We start from the raw sequence: 16,665 nt of genomic DNA on the forward strand, positions 1-16,665 counted from the left end.
TCCTATGAGGTATTAGGGTATCATTCCCATTTTGGAGATAAAGAAATTGAGGCCCAGAAATTAACTCATCCGAGATCACACCCCTTCTAGAAATTATCATAGAGATGTTCCGAATATGTGTTGATACAAGAGGAAATTTGAACATTGGCGATGATGATTTTTTTAGAGGATTTTATCATGATCTTTCTAACAGAGTAACAATGGGCCATAAATCTCAGGTACTTAATATAACAAGAGTTTACTTCTTGGTTATGCTACATGTGTAGTGGAGGTCTGCAGGAGGGCTCTGCTTAGGGACTTAAGCTGATGGAAGCTCCATCCATGATTGCTAAGGCAGGAAACAAAAGGTAGTGAATGGTGCACTGGCTCTTACAGTTTCTACCTGGAGATGACACATATCACTTTCTTTTCCATTTCTTTTTTTTTTTTTTTTTTTTTTTTGCGGTACGCGGGCCTCTCACTGCTGTGGCCTCTCCCATTGCGGAGCACAGGCTCCGGACGCGCAGGCTCAGCGGCCATGGCTCACGGGCCCAGCCGCTCTGCGGCACGCGGGATCCTCCCGGACCGGGGCACGAACCCGTGTCCCCTGCACCGGCAGGCGGACTCCCAACCACTGCGCCACCAGGGAAGCCCTCCATTTCTTTTTCATCGGCCAGAGCATGTTTCTCTTGAAGGCTCTAACTTCTCTGTGCCTAGAAGTCAAAAAGTTGGAAATATTTTAACAGCACTAAGGATTACAACATTCAGTGGAAACTCCCACAGGCAAAATACTTCCTTCCACCTCACGAGAGGCAACCCCAAAATCCCCTTCAGTGTGATTAAGCTCAGAGCCCAGGGTTTCTGGGAAGTGTGTAGTACTCTTTGTATTGGTCCAGATGTGGCTCCTCTTGATCTGGAGGCCTAAACCAAATCTACAAAGTTATTTACCCCCTACACACCCGATCTCCAGTGGTAGAGCAGGGACTGAAAAATTGCAGTAGAACTTCCCATTCAGATGCAGGCAGAATGGGAGAAACAGTTACTGGCCCATAGCAATTCTGACATCATGCTGGACAGACATTTTGAGGGCCCCCAACCTAGGCATGGGGACTGTTCCCTGGAGAGGCTCCCTGGTTCGTTGTTTTCTGGGGCTCTTGATTACTCCAAGGCCCTTCCTTCCTTGGCTATATTTGAAGTAGGCATTGGAGAATAATCCCTCTTGGCAACTGAGCAGCTTTCTCAGCCTGCTTCTTACTCATTGAAAATTGAGGGCCCAAGGGTGGTTTTATCTCAGTTGGATAGTTTTAGTTCTGCTCATGGTGTCTTTGGCTATGTGAGTAACTTATTGTGCAGCTTCTCTGATTCCTATTAGTTTCATTTGCCAATAGCCATACTGACAATTCTTTTTTATAAATATACTACTTAGATTTGCTATAATTCTTTGCATTCTTATCCCTGTCTCTACTTGATTGCAAATACCTTTAGCTTATCAGGCATTGATGAAAGAGCCATACCTTTGAATACTTTTCCATGAGCCATTTTGTCCAACTGCAAGGATTCATTGGGTGTTATATCCTTAATGGGACTCTTGCTTTGAGATACTTTAGTGCAATCATATTTTAACAATGATTTGAGTCTTCCTTCAAGGCCGAGTTTTACCTTCTCTTTGTTGTTCAAAGCATTTATCAGTTTTATCTTTTAGAGTTTTGAGTTGAAGCGGTTGCCTCTCCAAACCCTACAAGTCCTAGTATCAAGGACTCTATTCCCTTTCATTCCTGCCTACAAACTACTTTTCTGTACACATCTGTCTTAAAATACCTTGCTAAACTCTGCCAGCAGTAATCAAAACACAAAACTAACATTCTGTTTTCCAAACCTCTTCCCTTAAGAGCTACAAATTCATAATCTCCTTCTCAAGTTAGGTTTTTGTTACAGCAGCACCCTAATTTTAGTTACCAATTACTGTTTTGGTCAAGCTAGGTTACGCTGCAGCAACAGTCCACCAAAATCTCAGCGGCTTAACACAGCTGTTCTTGCTAATGTTATAGGTCCAGTGCAGGTTGGTAGCAGGCCTTTGTTCATCAGAGTCACTCAGGAACCCAGGCTGATGGACATGTACTTTCACAGTCACCTTGGCAGAGCTGAAGATAGGGAAATTAAACACTGGCTCTCAATATTTCTGCTCATATTTCATTGTCCAAACAAGTCATGTGCCCATACCTAATTAGATGAGGCCGGGAAGAGCAACCTACCCATGTACCTAGGAGGAGAGCTGGAATATTTGTGAGGAAGTTGAATGACTACCCTCTATTCTCTGTGATTAATCTTAACTTTGATAGCTTCATGTACTGAATTTTTGTTTTTACTGTTTAGGCAATACATCTTAGGAAGGTGATGAAAACTGTGATGTATTATTCTCTTCCCATTATTTCTCCTTTCCTTCCTTTGCCCCTGCTAGAGAAATAGTTTTTCCTCTCAGTCTGTCATTACTATTCTCATATCACATGCTTTTTACACCATTTCTTGAAATAGCCACCCAAGTTGAAAAAGCAAGTAAAAATCTCGCCTTCAGGGATGACAGGAGTAGACACTTTCTTTCTGTCCCTTTAATCTCACTTGTCACGTGTTCCTTTTTGTTCTGAACTTACTTTATCATACATCCCCAGTAGGTTTCAATCTCTTCATGACATGCTCCACTCCCACTCTCCAGTCACCAAGTTTCTAAGTAATTTTTCTAAGTAATTTTTTCACAGCATTCTGAGGGGAGAAGAGCAATGCAGGACTTAAAGATTTCCAGGCACAGAACCTTCTAAGAAACTATGAACATTTTTTCTTCTTAATTCCACGCCCAACTCTCGCCTAAATCCTTCTCTAGAATTGTTTAGAATTCACACTGGGCCTTCTGAGCCAGGGCTAAAGTTTGCTTTTTGGCCGGTACTTGGGCTGTACTTCAACACAGACTTTCGAAACATGCACTCTTAGGTCCATGTTAAGTTGGGCTTGTCTTTGTCCCAATGTGGTTCCTCTTGTTTCCTGTGATTGTTTCACCTGATTTCCTCTGTGTCCTTATTACCAGCTTCTGCTGCTAGTTTATTTTTCTGTCATGACAGTCTGTCATGCATAATTCTGAGCCTTTTAAAATCATTGTTACTTTCACAAAGACAAGGTCTTGAGCCAAAGGGGAATGGTGTTTGGATTATACTACATCCTGCTTAGGTAGGATGCAGCTGACCAACCAGTTATCCACCCTTGTCCCAAGCTGTTCCTTTTGATGGAATGCTTTCTTTTAGCAACACTGTTGCTGGCCCTACTGATTTTGAGCTTTTTAAGGCAAGAGAGGACACTGAGAAAGTGTTTAAATTACAATTCTCCATTACATTTTAGTATCTACATTGGGACTAGAGTTGGATATGGTCAGGATTTCTGTAGACTGGAAATAGAACAGCCACCTAAGTCAGGCACTAGGGTGATACCTTTTGGAGCATTATCATAGTAGCCACCTCCAAATTTGAATACTTTTAGGACAGATCACTTTCACTTATCTTTAGGAGATGTTGAAACAAAGCAGATCTTTTATTGATGTATTGTTTAATTTCTTGATTTCCCCTTATTTGTACTTCTGTATTCATTAAAGTCTCTTCAGGATAGAAGACCATGTCCTATGTCTCCTCATGATACAGTTACCTCATACAACTACCCCCAGAAGGTAATCTTTATAGTTTTATTTTACAGTCAGTTGCAGTGGCCTAAACAGAAGAAAATGAATTTTTTCTTTTTGTTCTCTGCCCTTCATCATACTTCAAAGAAGCTGCTTATATTCTTATGTTAATTGTTATTGTACTTCCTGGTGCCTGGCACAAGCATTAGTAAATTTATTAACAAATTGATGGAGCATCTGCTGTGTTCCAGACACTGTTCTGTGTGCTGGCATTGGACTACTCAGTCTACTCTGAACCTCTTATATAATGAGTGAGTTAATGTAAATTACCTGTCAAGTCTGTGCCATTTCCTGAAACTTAAAATGTAAAGCTTTCTTATAGAATGGGAAGCTGGCATCAGAAAGGTAGCTGAAACCGTAGGAGTAAATAAGATCATCCTGGAAAAAGGAAGAGATTGAGAACAGCATCTAGAACAGAGCCTGTGCATCACCATTTAGAAAATGGGTAGAGAAGGAATAGCCAAGGAGGGAGGAAAAGCAGGAGAGTGTAGTATTATGGAAGCCCCAGGAAGAGAATGTTTCAAGGAATAGTCAAGTGTCAGTTGCTGCCAAGCCGTAAAGCAACATAAGGACTAACAAGAGTCTACTATGATTTGTTGCCATGGAGACCACTGTGACTTTGAATACAGTTTCTGAGAACCAGAGAGGGTAGCAGCCACATTGCAGTGGGTAATAAGAAAATGGAGACTACAGTGAGGACAGGGTGTTCATGAAGAAGAATCTGTTACCATTTATTGAACATCTTTCAGTGCACAGCCCTGTATTGGGTGCTGTGGCCTAATCAGAGAAAGAAGTTGCAGTCTCACGAAGTTAAAAAAAAAAAAATAAGCAAAGAACATTTTCTGTTTGTTTTTTTTTTTAAGTGTGTGTGGGGAAACATAGATGCATGTAAAAATAAATATGTACTATAAATTCCTGGATAGTATTCAGGAAACCCAGAGGTTACTTGTTTGTGGAGAGAGGAACTAGGCAGATGGAGGACAGGGGTTGGAGGAAACTTTTCATTGTATACAATTTTATACTTGGTTTTTGAATCATATTAATGTATTACCTTTCCAGAAAAATATTAAAATAAAAAAGTAAATCTCTCAAAGTCATCTGGGGTCTTCTAAAAGAAATAACCTTCCTGTATTAGGTTTACATAAATATTGGCTTCTTGGTGTTTTAGTTATTAGAATACTATTTCCTGAAGTTTAGGATCAGATAAGAGACCAATATTGTTTGTGAAACCAAACTTAGAGTTCTAAACTTTCTTCCACACTTACAGGTGGTGATGGTGAATTCTGCAGCAGTTGCAGCTTCCTGTGCAAATATTGTTCCAGCTCCAGTCTTACCTAACTGTGCAGCAGCTAATCAAGCTAGTAGTACCACTTCAATTTCCTCACAGAATGCTATACAGCCTCTATTTGTATCTCCGCCTACACAAGGCAGGCCAGGTAGGTTATTAGTGGTTCCTTACTTTGGAAGCCTCTTTTTCTAGTCATGAACATGCCCATACAACAATTCTAGTTATTAGATAAGATTACTTTAATCTCCAGTATTAAATTTCAATTTTTTTTCTTGCAAATTTAGCTTTGGTATGATTTCATAGCTATTTTGCTAACCCCATTGAAAATTTAGAGGACTTGTACTAGTTTCTTAAACTTCAAGTTAAGTTTTATTATACAGAAATTAAGGTAAAGGTATTTCACACTTCACAGAATTAATTCCTGAAAAGTTTGGCTCTAGAATTTAAGAGATCCAGGTTAGAATCTTGGTTTTACAACTTACTAGCTATGTAATTTTGGACAAATTATTGAACCTTTCTTATCTGTGAGCTTGGAGGTACTGATAGTACCAATTTATGAAGTGGTTGTGAAATTCCACTGAGTTAATATAATTTAAAATTTTCAGCAGAATTCTGGGGAAGTGGTGGCAGCAACAGCATAGCTTTTCAGTCTGCGTCCCCAAATAAAAATGGAAATAGCAAAACCAATACCCATGGGACAATGTTTAACAACAAAACTAGGGGACAGGGTCTCCCCATGAACCCCAGAATTTAAGCAGGTAGGGACAAACCATCAGTCACAAGACCTGCATGCTGTCAGGGTCAATGTGGGAGCAATAAGACAGAAGCATCGGGGATGTTGTCTGATGGACCTGAGAACAGAAGAACCCCAAAAGAACTAATAAGAATTCACTGGACAGTGGGGCAGCCAATTTGGAAGGAACAGCTAAGACTGGGAAGGGATTTGACCTCTCCAATACTAGGTGAGTGCTTTGGGTACATGGTAAAGGGACTAAAGGACGTGGAACAGTTTTGCCCCTAAGAACTCTGAAAACTGACCTGGTAGGGCTACCTTTTAGGATAATATTCCTCACTGGGTAGAAACTGCTGGGAGTGGAATCAAAGTTGATGAGGATAGGGAAAGAGCAGGTCCAGACTAAAGCTGAGAGAACAGAGCCAAGGAATCCTGGAAAGCAGTCATGTTTTTAAACACTACAAAAACAATAGAGATCCCTAAGAAGTTAGAAAAGCTTTCTTGTATTTCATCTCGTTCTAGAGTTCGTAAAAAATAATTTCACATAAAAATGAATGTATATGTATTGCTGATTCACTTTGTTATAAAGCAGAAACTAACACACCATTGTAAAGAAATTCTACTCCAATAAAGATGTTAAAAAAAATGAATGAAAGAAAAGCACTAAGGTTGCATACAAAGGTGTTTTAAGAGGAAAACAGAATAGTATCCCTGTTAGACAGTAAAAGCATGTCAGAATTGCACACTAAACAGAACTTAAACTAAACCAACAACTATTTCAAAATGAGGTAAAGACATTAATAAAATAACACAAAATGTTAAAAATAACAAATCAGGATTAGAAAAACTCGGATGAGGTGACAGAACTCAGGAAAGCATTAGAAATGGAAGAAAGTCATTTCGGTAATGAAGACTAAACTATAAAGAACATGACCAAGTATGTACAACAGATAATGCTTTAAGAGAAAGATGTAAGAAAGGGGGGAATCTAAAATGAAAAAAACGAAGAGAAAGAGTCAAAAGTGACATATTGAAGTTAGGCAAAGGATATCCAACACTGATAGAAGTTCCTAAAGAAGAAAACCAAAGTAAGGGAAAAGAATAAATACTAAAAACTATAATTCAGAAAAATTTCCTGAAATTAAAAAACTTTAAAACTACATACTGAAACAGTGCTCTGCAGAATATTGAGCCAGAGCAACCAACACCAGGATATTCTAGTAAAACAACTGGGCTTTAAAGAAAAAGAGCCTGTGGAGTATAAAGGAAATAAAATGATAATCGTCAAACTTTGACAGCAATGCTTCATGCTACAAGAAAATGGAGTAACATTTAAGATAATGAAAGGATATGTGAACCAAAGATTTTATATCCAGTCAAACATTTTCAGGCTTAAAGGGTAATGTATAAGAATTCAGAGAATATTATTTGCATGAGCCCTTCTTGAAGAATCTAATAAAGATACGCTGTCAAGTAAGGTAATTGCTAGCCATGTATGACACTTTAAATTTTAATTAATTACAGTTAAGTAAAATAAGTCTTCAGTTGCTCGGTCACACTAACCACATGCCAGGTGCTCAAAGCCACACGTGGCTAGTGGCTACTGTATTGGACAGCACAGATACAGAATATTTCTGCCATCACAGGAAGTTGTATTGGAGGAACAGAGTGTATTGGAGAATGATTTTGACTTTTAGACCACCAAAACAATAAAAGACATTAGCTTAAGACCTGATTGTAAGTATTAAATATATACTTAACACAAAATGAGGGCTGAGAGGTTGATGATACACTATGTAAAGCCTTATATTTGAACAATATAGGTACAGTATAGCTATTTTTAAAAATGGGAGAATTGAGAGACCATGTGCCAAGCATTTTTTAATGCTTTCAGTAAACACATCAGGTTCTTTTATCTAGATACTTAGATTGTTATTCAGAGACTATAATGTTGGCTAAAACAAATGAGTATGGGATATTCCAGTTTTATCCCTCTGTGTCCTTGCAAACTGGGATCTTAGTATGGAAGAAAGGTAATACACATGTACTAAAAAAGGCTAAGGAGAAACTTTTATGGTATCACATTTGAATTAGAAGTATCAGTATGAACTTGAGGTATTTTATCTTTAAATTTGTGTATTTCCTAGCTCTGTCCACTGAAAAGGCTCAGAAACAATGAGTATCTTTAGCACTCTTCTGCTGCTTCTCACTTAAACAGAAACAAACAGCTTTATGGAGAAATTTCTGGTTCCAGGTCTGGGCAGGAGATGTTCAGGATTAGCCTGGATCATCTTGTCATGCTAGATAGCAAGGAAGCTATCAACAGGTACTGGGGGTCGTGTCAAAAGGACTCACGAGCCATCTTGAAGAGGTTCCCACTGGCCAAAGATGGAACAGTTTGAGCTTCAACAATGATAATTGCAATAGATTGGAACATGTCAAATATATTTAAAAGTTCCTGATGATATTTTAAAAATTGGTTCCCTTGGGATTAACAACTATCTATCTATCTATCTATATATATATAAACAACATACATAAAATAGATTAAAAAACAAGGATTTACTGTATAGCACAGGGAACTGTAATCAATATCTAATAATAACATATAATGGAAAATAATCTGAAAAGAATACATAACTGAAAAAAGAATTGGTTCTCTTAAGAGGATGTTAGGAAACCAGTTTACGTTCTTGAAAACGGGACAGTAAAGTGAAAGAATCAAGTATTTATCCTGCCTTTCTTATATGAACTATAATACGGGGTAACCAAATAGTAGATGAGGGGAAATATTTCTGTATATTAGTATTCTAATCAGTGAAAAAGAAGTGGCAGAATGTAATCATTTTGCAGTCGTTACTGAAGGGATGCATATTAAATAGCAATAGCTGCTAAGATTGCAAAGATAGTGAGACATTACCTATAGACTACCAAAGGAATCAATCCTGAGTCTGATCTAGTCTTCTGGATCTAGCTGCCTATTTGCAGGAAATACAAGAACACATTGAAATGCACCATGAGTATGTAATCAGCAAAATCCAGACTGGGAAACTCAACAGGTCAAGGGGTCTTCAAAAGACAAATTGAAAGGAAATGACAGGGATGGAGAAGGGACCTATAGATTAAAAGAGGTACAAGATACAGTTTTTAAAAACTGTGTAGGGATGCACATTTGGGTGACAAAACACTTAAAACTACAAAGAAGTGATTACTATGAAAGTCAGGATAGTGGTTGATTATGGTGGGGGTAAGAGGGTGGTGATTGTGATGGAGTGCATGGAAGTTTTCTGAAATGGCTGGCAAAGTTTTCTTTCTTAACCTGGATAGTGTCCACCTGAAGGATAGTGTCCGCCTGAAAATAATTCGTTTGATTTGTTTTTTGTATCTGTTTTATTTATAATATAAAAATTAAGTACTTAGCCGCTGTGCCTGGAACAAAACATGCAATATATGTTCATTAATGACCACAGAAATTTTTCATTGGAAATGTTAATGGAGATACTGGTTTTACTACTTGTGCTAATTGTAGGGGAACACGTTGGCTATCTGCTTCCAGCAGATGCCTGAGCTTAAAAAAAACAAGTGACAGGTGAAATCAAGCATTGTAATACCCCATTTATGTAGAATCATTGAAAGATTACCCTTTAAATGCCAGATTTATGTTTTTTTGTAGATACTTCTAAAAATGTATACGGCCTTCATTTTACTTTTTGTTGAGCCACTTGTGAACCTCAACTATAACTCTAATAAGTAATGGCTGCTTTTTAGTTGCTCTTTGTCGTTCCTGTCCTCTAGATACAACTCAGGTTTCTCATTGTTATTCATGTGTCTGTCTGGCAGCCCCATCCCATCCTCCTTTAAGTCACTTCCTATCTGCCAGGTAACTAGATGCCATGATTGCTTTTATTATGATTGTCTTCATAGGCATTAAATCCTGTTAACTGAGTTTTTTGGTAACTGTTTCCAAGTCTTTTGCCAGGGCTGGAGCTAGTGACTTACTTGCTCTGGGTACAGAATTAAGGGAGTATCAGAAAAAACCCCACAGTGATCAAGATAAATAATACTTTAATGCACTATTAAAAGAAACAAAACTAATGCAAAAACAGAATCCATGATAAACAAAGTATCAAAGTTTTTTTAAAAGATAGGAACTGTGGGCCAGGCTTAGGGTGAGGTGAGTGAGGCACTCACTCTTGTGGTCAATGCAAGTGCAAGCTTAGATCCTATCTTTTGCAATTTTGGTATTTTAGTCATCATGAATTTTTTTTTTGCTTTTATTTGGTGGCCCTTTAAATTTTGCACCTCACTGCACTTTAGTACTGGCCCTGCCCTTTGATCTCTAGAGAAGCTGAGTCTTACTATGTATATTCACGTTCTCTTCTGAAATGTCCTGAAGCAGACTGCAGCTGCATGGACAAGGAAATAAGCTTTTTGAATGAATTTCATTGGTTTCCATTCACTTTTAGAAAAGTTTGCTTCCATTGTTCTGGGTCCATCACTTGAACTGTACCTGGTAAGCCCATACATAGAGCCCTGTTAAGTCTGCGAATTAGATGCTCATGCATCTCTAGAGCAACTGGAAGTTTTAAAAGCTTTTTCTTATGGAACGTATTATAATATGCATTTTAAAAGAAAGTTGAGGGCTTCCCTGGTGGCGCAGTGATTGAGAGTCCGCCTGCTGATGCAGGGGACATGGGTTCGCGCCCTGGTCCGGGAAGATCCCACATGCCGCCAAGCGGCTGGGCCCGTGAGCCATGGCCGCTGAGCCTGTGCGTCCGGAGCCTGTGCTCCGCAATGGGAGAGGCCACAACAGTGAGAGGCCCGCGTACTGCAAAAAAAAAAAAAAGAAAGAAAGAAAGTTGAGTTCAATTACTAAATAATGGCTATATTTCCCTGTGCTGTACAATATATCCTTGTTGATTAATTTATACATAGTAGTTTGTATCTCTTAATCCCCTACCCTTTTTTGCCCCTCTTCACTCTCCCCACGGGTAACCAACCACTAGTTCTCTATATCTGAATCTGTTTCTTTTTTTTTTTATAATCATTTGTTTTATTTTTTAGATTCCACATATAAGTGATAATGTAGAGCATTGGCCCCCAACGTTTTTGGCACCGGGGACCGGTTTCACGGAAGACAGTTTTTCCACAGATGGGGGTGAGGGTGGGGGGGCGCTTCAGGTGGTAACGCGAGTGATGGGGAGCGGCAGATGAAGCTTCGCTCGCTCGACCGCTGCTCACTTCCTGCTGTAGCCCGGTTCCTAACAGGCCGCGACCGGTTGGGGACCCCTGATGTAGGGTATCTGTCTTTGTCTGACTTATTTCATTTTTCACTTAGTTTACATCTGTGATTCTCAGCTGGAGGAGAATTTGCCCCTTAGAAAACATTTGACAATTTCTGCAGACATTTTCAGTGGTCCTACAATTTGGCAGGGGAGAGCTACTGGCATCTAATAAGTTGAGGCCAGGGATGATGCTAAAACAGCCTCCACAACAAAGAATTATTGCGCCCAATATGTTAATCATGACAAATGAAACCGGAGGTTTGTCCTAGATGCTAATATGTTACCAGTTATATGTATTGTAAATATTTTCTCTCACTTTGTTGATATTTTCATTTTTCCTGTGGTACCTTTTGATGAAGAGAAATTCTTAATTTTAATGTAATTTAAGTTATCAAAAAAAAAAAAGTTGAGTTCAAAGTAACCTCCAAATTTCTTCCGTCCTTGATTCTCTCAGGCCCAGGAGAACTTACTTAGCTACCTCTATGTCTAGTATTTGGTTTTTACCTTGTAATCGTAATCACATTCTACTATTTTTAGCTAATTGAACTTATTCCAGTTGTTTTTGAAAAAAATGGTGTGATTTGAGTGCTAGTTTAAAAGGAATAAGAGTGTGGCTTTGTTGAAGCCATTATTTTATAGAAAACAAACCCATGAATCTTTAGAGCATTTGGAAGTGTTCTAAAAATTAAATCCTCTTCTAAAGCTGTAAAAGTGGAGATTTCTACATGCATGACAAAACTCCAAAACTCAAAAGTTATTTGAGCAAATTTTTTAAATTTACTGTTTAATTTAGATACAGTAAAATTTTTTTTTTGGTGCCCTGTTCTATGAGTTTTAATAATGCATAACATTGTGTAACTACCACCACAATCAAGAGAACAGTTTCATCACCCCAAAAGAGTTGGTTATCAAGTTTTAAATCACCCTAAGATTTAGATTTCCTATTACTGTTAGCCTGTAGTTGTATAAAGGGTATAAATAAATGTGTTGTTAGTATATTTGTTGGTGAATGAAAGCAATGTGGATTACTTGTAATACTTGGCCTTAAATTCCTCTTGCTAAATTACCAGAATAACAAATTCAGCTTGTGTGGACTGTTCTTTTACTAAACTAAGTGTTCTAAAACTCCAAATTTAAACCTTTATTGAACAATGAGCCCAAACTTTCTATACTTCTCAGGGGTAAAATTATAATGCAGGCAACACAGTGATAAAATTGAGTACTGGAATTTCTAAGTCAGCTAAAATGTTCAATTAAACTTGAAGGGTTGGTATCAAAAAATTTAACAAATTTATGTAACATAGTATGTATATGTGGAGATAATTTATATTCACTAGGTTGGAACCACATTGCTGCCTTTATCATCATAGAGGAATGTATTGATATTTAAACATAATTGTATTTGAATTTCTTATGTCAAAAACTGTGAAACTCCTAAGTGACTGTGGTTTTTAAACTATAGTAACAGTTATAGAAAGTTAAAGGGATAAGATAGTTCATCTAGCCTGTCGGTTTTAGATTCTGTAGGTCCTTAGAAATGGAACTGTTACGATTTAGAGTTCTCTATATTCCTCTCATGCTACCAAGTAGAAACCTTCAAGGACTGCTTAAATCTGTAATCTGTGCAATTTAGTCTCTCTTATTAGCTTCTACATCTTGTGATTTGGCAGATGGCTGAAAACATCCTTAACTTTGTATTAAGCTCAGTAAAAATTTTGCTTTAGTAGTATTTATTTATGTACATGTTAGCTGATGTTCAAAATCTTGGTAGTCAAGCCTCTGTAGTTTACAGTTGTTTTTCCTTTTTAATGTCAAGTAATTTCCTTAACTCAAAATAACTTGTAATGAACTCCTACTTTTCAACTGGCATGTCTAAAAGAATATGTGCAATTTACCTTTTTTTTTTTTTTTTTTTTTGCGGTACACGGGCCTCTCACTGTTGTGGCCTCTCCCATTGCGGAGCACAGGCTCCGGACGCACAGGCTCAGCAGCCATGGCTCACGGGCCCAGCCCCTCCGCGGCACGTGGGATCTTCGCGGACCGGGGCACGAACCCATGTCCCCTGCATCGGCAGGCGGACTCTCAACCACTGCGCCACCTGGGAAGCCCTAAGTTTTTGTTTTTAAGTCAAACCATAAGACCCAGAGTTGCTTGACCATATTGGGAACACAAAAGAAATAGAGGACGAGCTACTGCTTATAAGATGTTACAGCTGTACATTGCTAGTTTGTTTTGTTTCCTTTTTAGTCATTGCTTCAGCATCCTATCCATACCTGGCTGCTCCTATTCCTGCTGTGGCTGCCTCTCTACCACCTCCACCTCCTCCACCACCACCTCCTCCTCCTTCTTCTCTTGAGGTGACAGACACTTCAAACTTACCATCACTACCTCCACCTTATTCCTGTGATCCATGTGGCAGTGATCTGCCTCAAGGTAAGTAGATTTTGAGACTTGGGTGAGAGTTATTTAGGTCTGGTTTTTTTTTTGGTTTTTTAATTTTAAATTTTAGAGCATATCTCTCTTTGGTTGACCAATGAGGGTAGGGTGGTGGACCAAACGGAAATTGACTTGAGAGCATAATGCTAGGTAAATGACTAAGGAAAGAAGGAACTGAAAGCTGAGAATATCTTCTGCATAATCAAGAAGTGTATGGTTGAGCTGACTCACGCTGCTTTTCTAAGGTAGCTACATGTCTGCCCTGAAGAAGATTCTCAACTGGATATCTGCTCTCAATAATTTCTCTTGAAAAGCAGGAGTTGATAACACAATTTTCTCCATTTCTTTTATTTAATGCCTACCACAAGTGCATGAAATTGTTGCATTCTTGATATTTAAGATTCCAACTGAATTTTGAAGAATTGGAAAAGGTTTTGGGGGGAGGAATTGGGGTGGGGGGGGCTCTGATCTGCCTTGGATTTCAGCCATGTGTTGTTTCCTTAATTAAACTGAGTAGCTTTCCATTGGAAGTCTTTTGTTACCCCTCAGTTTAGCAGTGTATCTCAAAAGAGAATTGTAGTCGAAAGTTGTTTGTAGCTTATTCATACCTTTTTTTTTTCCTGTAACATTCCCTTGATTTTTCTAGCTGCTTTTCTATTCTATTTTGGGTTTTTTCAGCCCCTAAGGTAGTCACCAGGATCTTCAACTCCATTCTGTTCTTCTTCCCTTCCTTAAAACTTGATTATCAACTTTATGTGGATGATTTCTAAATCTATCTGGCCTTGGCTTCTACCTACTTGCTAGACATTTTCACTTGGCTTTCTTACTTTTATTTCAGACTCAGTCTGTCTACAGTGAAATTCCTCATCTTCATCTCCCTTCTTTCTTCTCTTTAGGCCATGCAAAACATTGACTCTTTTCCTTGGTTTTCTATTTTATTAATAATGTATCATTGAACAATGATCCCTTTACTCCTCTCCCCTCACCTACCTACCCCTGCCCAAGATCTTCTCAGCACATAATGCTGATTTTGCATTTTCCAGCATTTTATTTTGAAAATGTTTAGACATACATGAAATTTGAATTTTAAAATGAATATTCATATATCCACCACCTATATTCTGTTGTTAACAGTTAACTATACTTGCATTAGCATGCATTTCTCCATCTTTTCCTCCGTCCATCTCTCTGTCCATCAATTAATCCATCTTTTTGGTGCATTTCAAAGTAAATTGTAGACATCATTCTTCCCCATTAAAAACTTGAACATTCATATCATTAACTAGAGTTTGGTATTTATTTTTTCGTTTTTTGGGGGTTTTTTTTGCTGTACGCGGGCCTCTCACTGCTGTGGACTCTCCCGCTGCGGAGCACAGGCTCCGGACGCGCAGGCCCAGCGGCCATGGCCCACAGGCCCAGCCGCTCCGCGGCATGTGGGACCCTCCCGGACCGGGGCACGAACTCGCGTCCCCTGCATTGGCAGGCGGACTCTCAACCACTGCGCCACCAGGGAAGCCCTATTTTTTCTTTTGATGTAAAGTTTACATATAATGAAATGAACAAATCTTTTTTTTTTTTTTTTGCGGTACGCAGGCCTCTCATGTTGTGGCCTCTCCCGCTGCGGAGCACAGGCTCCGGACGCGCAGGCTCAGCGGCCGTGGCTCACAGGCCCAGCCGCTCCGCGGCATGTGGGATCTTCCTGGACTGGGGCACGAACCCGTGTCCCCTGCATCGGCAGGCGGACTCTCAACCACTGTGCCACCAGAGAAGCCCGAAATGAACAAATCTTAAATGTACACTTGCTGAGTTTTGACAGATGCGTACATGCACCTGTGTAACCCAAATCCCCATCAAGTTATAAAACATCATTATCCCACAAAGTTCCTTCATGCCCCTTCCCAGTCTTTCCCTACCCCATCTCTACTTCCCCCCAGAGACAACCACTGTTCTGATATTTTTCTGCCCTAGTTTTACCTGTTTTAGAATTTCATGTGAATATAATCATACAGTATGTACTCTTTATGGAAGGCTTCTTAACCTCAATGTAATGTTTTTTGAGATTCTTCCATGTTGCTGCATATTATCAGTAGTCTATTTGCTTTTATTGCTGAGTATTTCGTCATATGGGTACTCTACAGTTTGTCCATTCTCCTGTTGATTGTCCATTCTCCTGTTGAGGGACACGTGGACTATATTCTAGTTTGGATCAGTTATGATAAAGCTGCTATGAACATGCTTGTAAAAGTCTTTGTGAACATGTGTTTTCATTTCCCTTGGGAAAATATCTAGGAGTGGAATTGATGGGCCTAGATAGGTGTGTGTTTAGTTTTGTAAGAAATTGCTGGTCATTTTTCCAAAACTGTACCTTATCTCCGTCTACTTTTACAAGAACTCCATGCATCTGGTTTTCTACTTCTAAGCCTTTGCTGTCATGGTGATTCTACTCAAATTCTCTCCCCCTCTACTCTTCCATCTAACTTCCTATTTAAATCCTATCATTTTCACGATCCCACCCCCCAGTTGCATTTCAAAGTGATGTTTTTGAGTTCTTATAGTCCTTACCTGCCACTTTTTTTTAACAGCTTGAGATATAATTGATATACCATGCAAGTCATCCATGTAAAGTGTATAATTCAGTGCTTTTTAGTATATTCACAAATTTGTACAACCATCACCACTGTCTAATTCCAAAATATTTTCATCACCCCAAAAAGAAACCCTGTACCCATTAGCAGTTACTCCTCATTCTCTCTGACCCTGGCAACTATTATTCTGCTTTGTTTTTTTTTTGTTTTTTTTTTTTACTATTCTCTATAGATTTGCCTGTTCTGGACATTTCATGTAGATGGAGTCATACAATATGTGGTCTTTTGTAGGCTGGCTTCTTTCATTTGGCATAATGTTTTCAAGGTTCATCCATGTTGTAACATGTGTCAGTATTTCATTCTTTTTTTCAGCTGAATAACATTCCATTATATAGATATACCATATTTTATTATCTATTAGTTGATGGGCATTTGAGTTGTTTCCACATTTTTGCTATTGAGAATAATACTGCTATGGATTTTTTGTGTGGATGTATGTGAATACCAAGGGGTGGAATCCCATGCCATTTGTGGATTTACTTCCTGCTGTCATCTTTTCATATTCTTTAGCTTGAGCATTACGCTTTATACTGTATTCCCACGTAATAGTCAAAATACAAGCTCATTCTTTTAAAGTGGCA

The 16,665-nt window shown here is 38.7% G+C and overlaps 1 protein-coding gene across 1 annotated transcript in view; it reads left to right on the forward strand.

Annotated features, from left to right (window-relative positions):
• Positions 1-16,665, forward strand: part of ALG13 (ALG13 UDP-N-acetylglucosaminyltransferase subunit) — a 73,957-nt gene that overhangs the window by 42,787 nt on the left and 14,505 nt on the right. The window contains 3 exon segments of the mRNA XM_079910472.1: positions 3,614-3,685; positions 4,965-5,133; positions 13,251-13,436. Coding sequence (XP_079766598.1) covers positions 3,614-3,685; positions 4,965-5,133; positions 13,251-13,436 — 427 coding nt within the window.

The sequence above is a fragment of the Stenella coeruleoalba genome (genome assembly GCF_951394435.1).
Source record: "Stenella coeruleoalba genome assembly, chromosome: X".
Classification (NCBI taxonomy): Eukaryota; Metazoa; Chordata; class Mammalia; order Artiodactyla; family Delphinidae; genus Stenella; species Stenella coeruleoalba.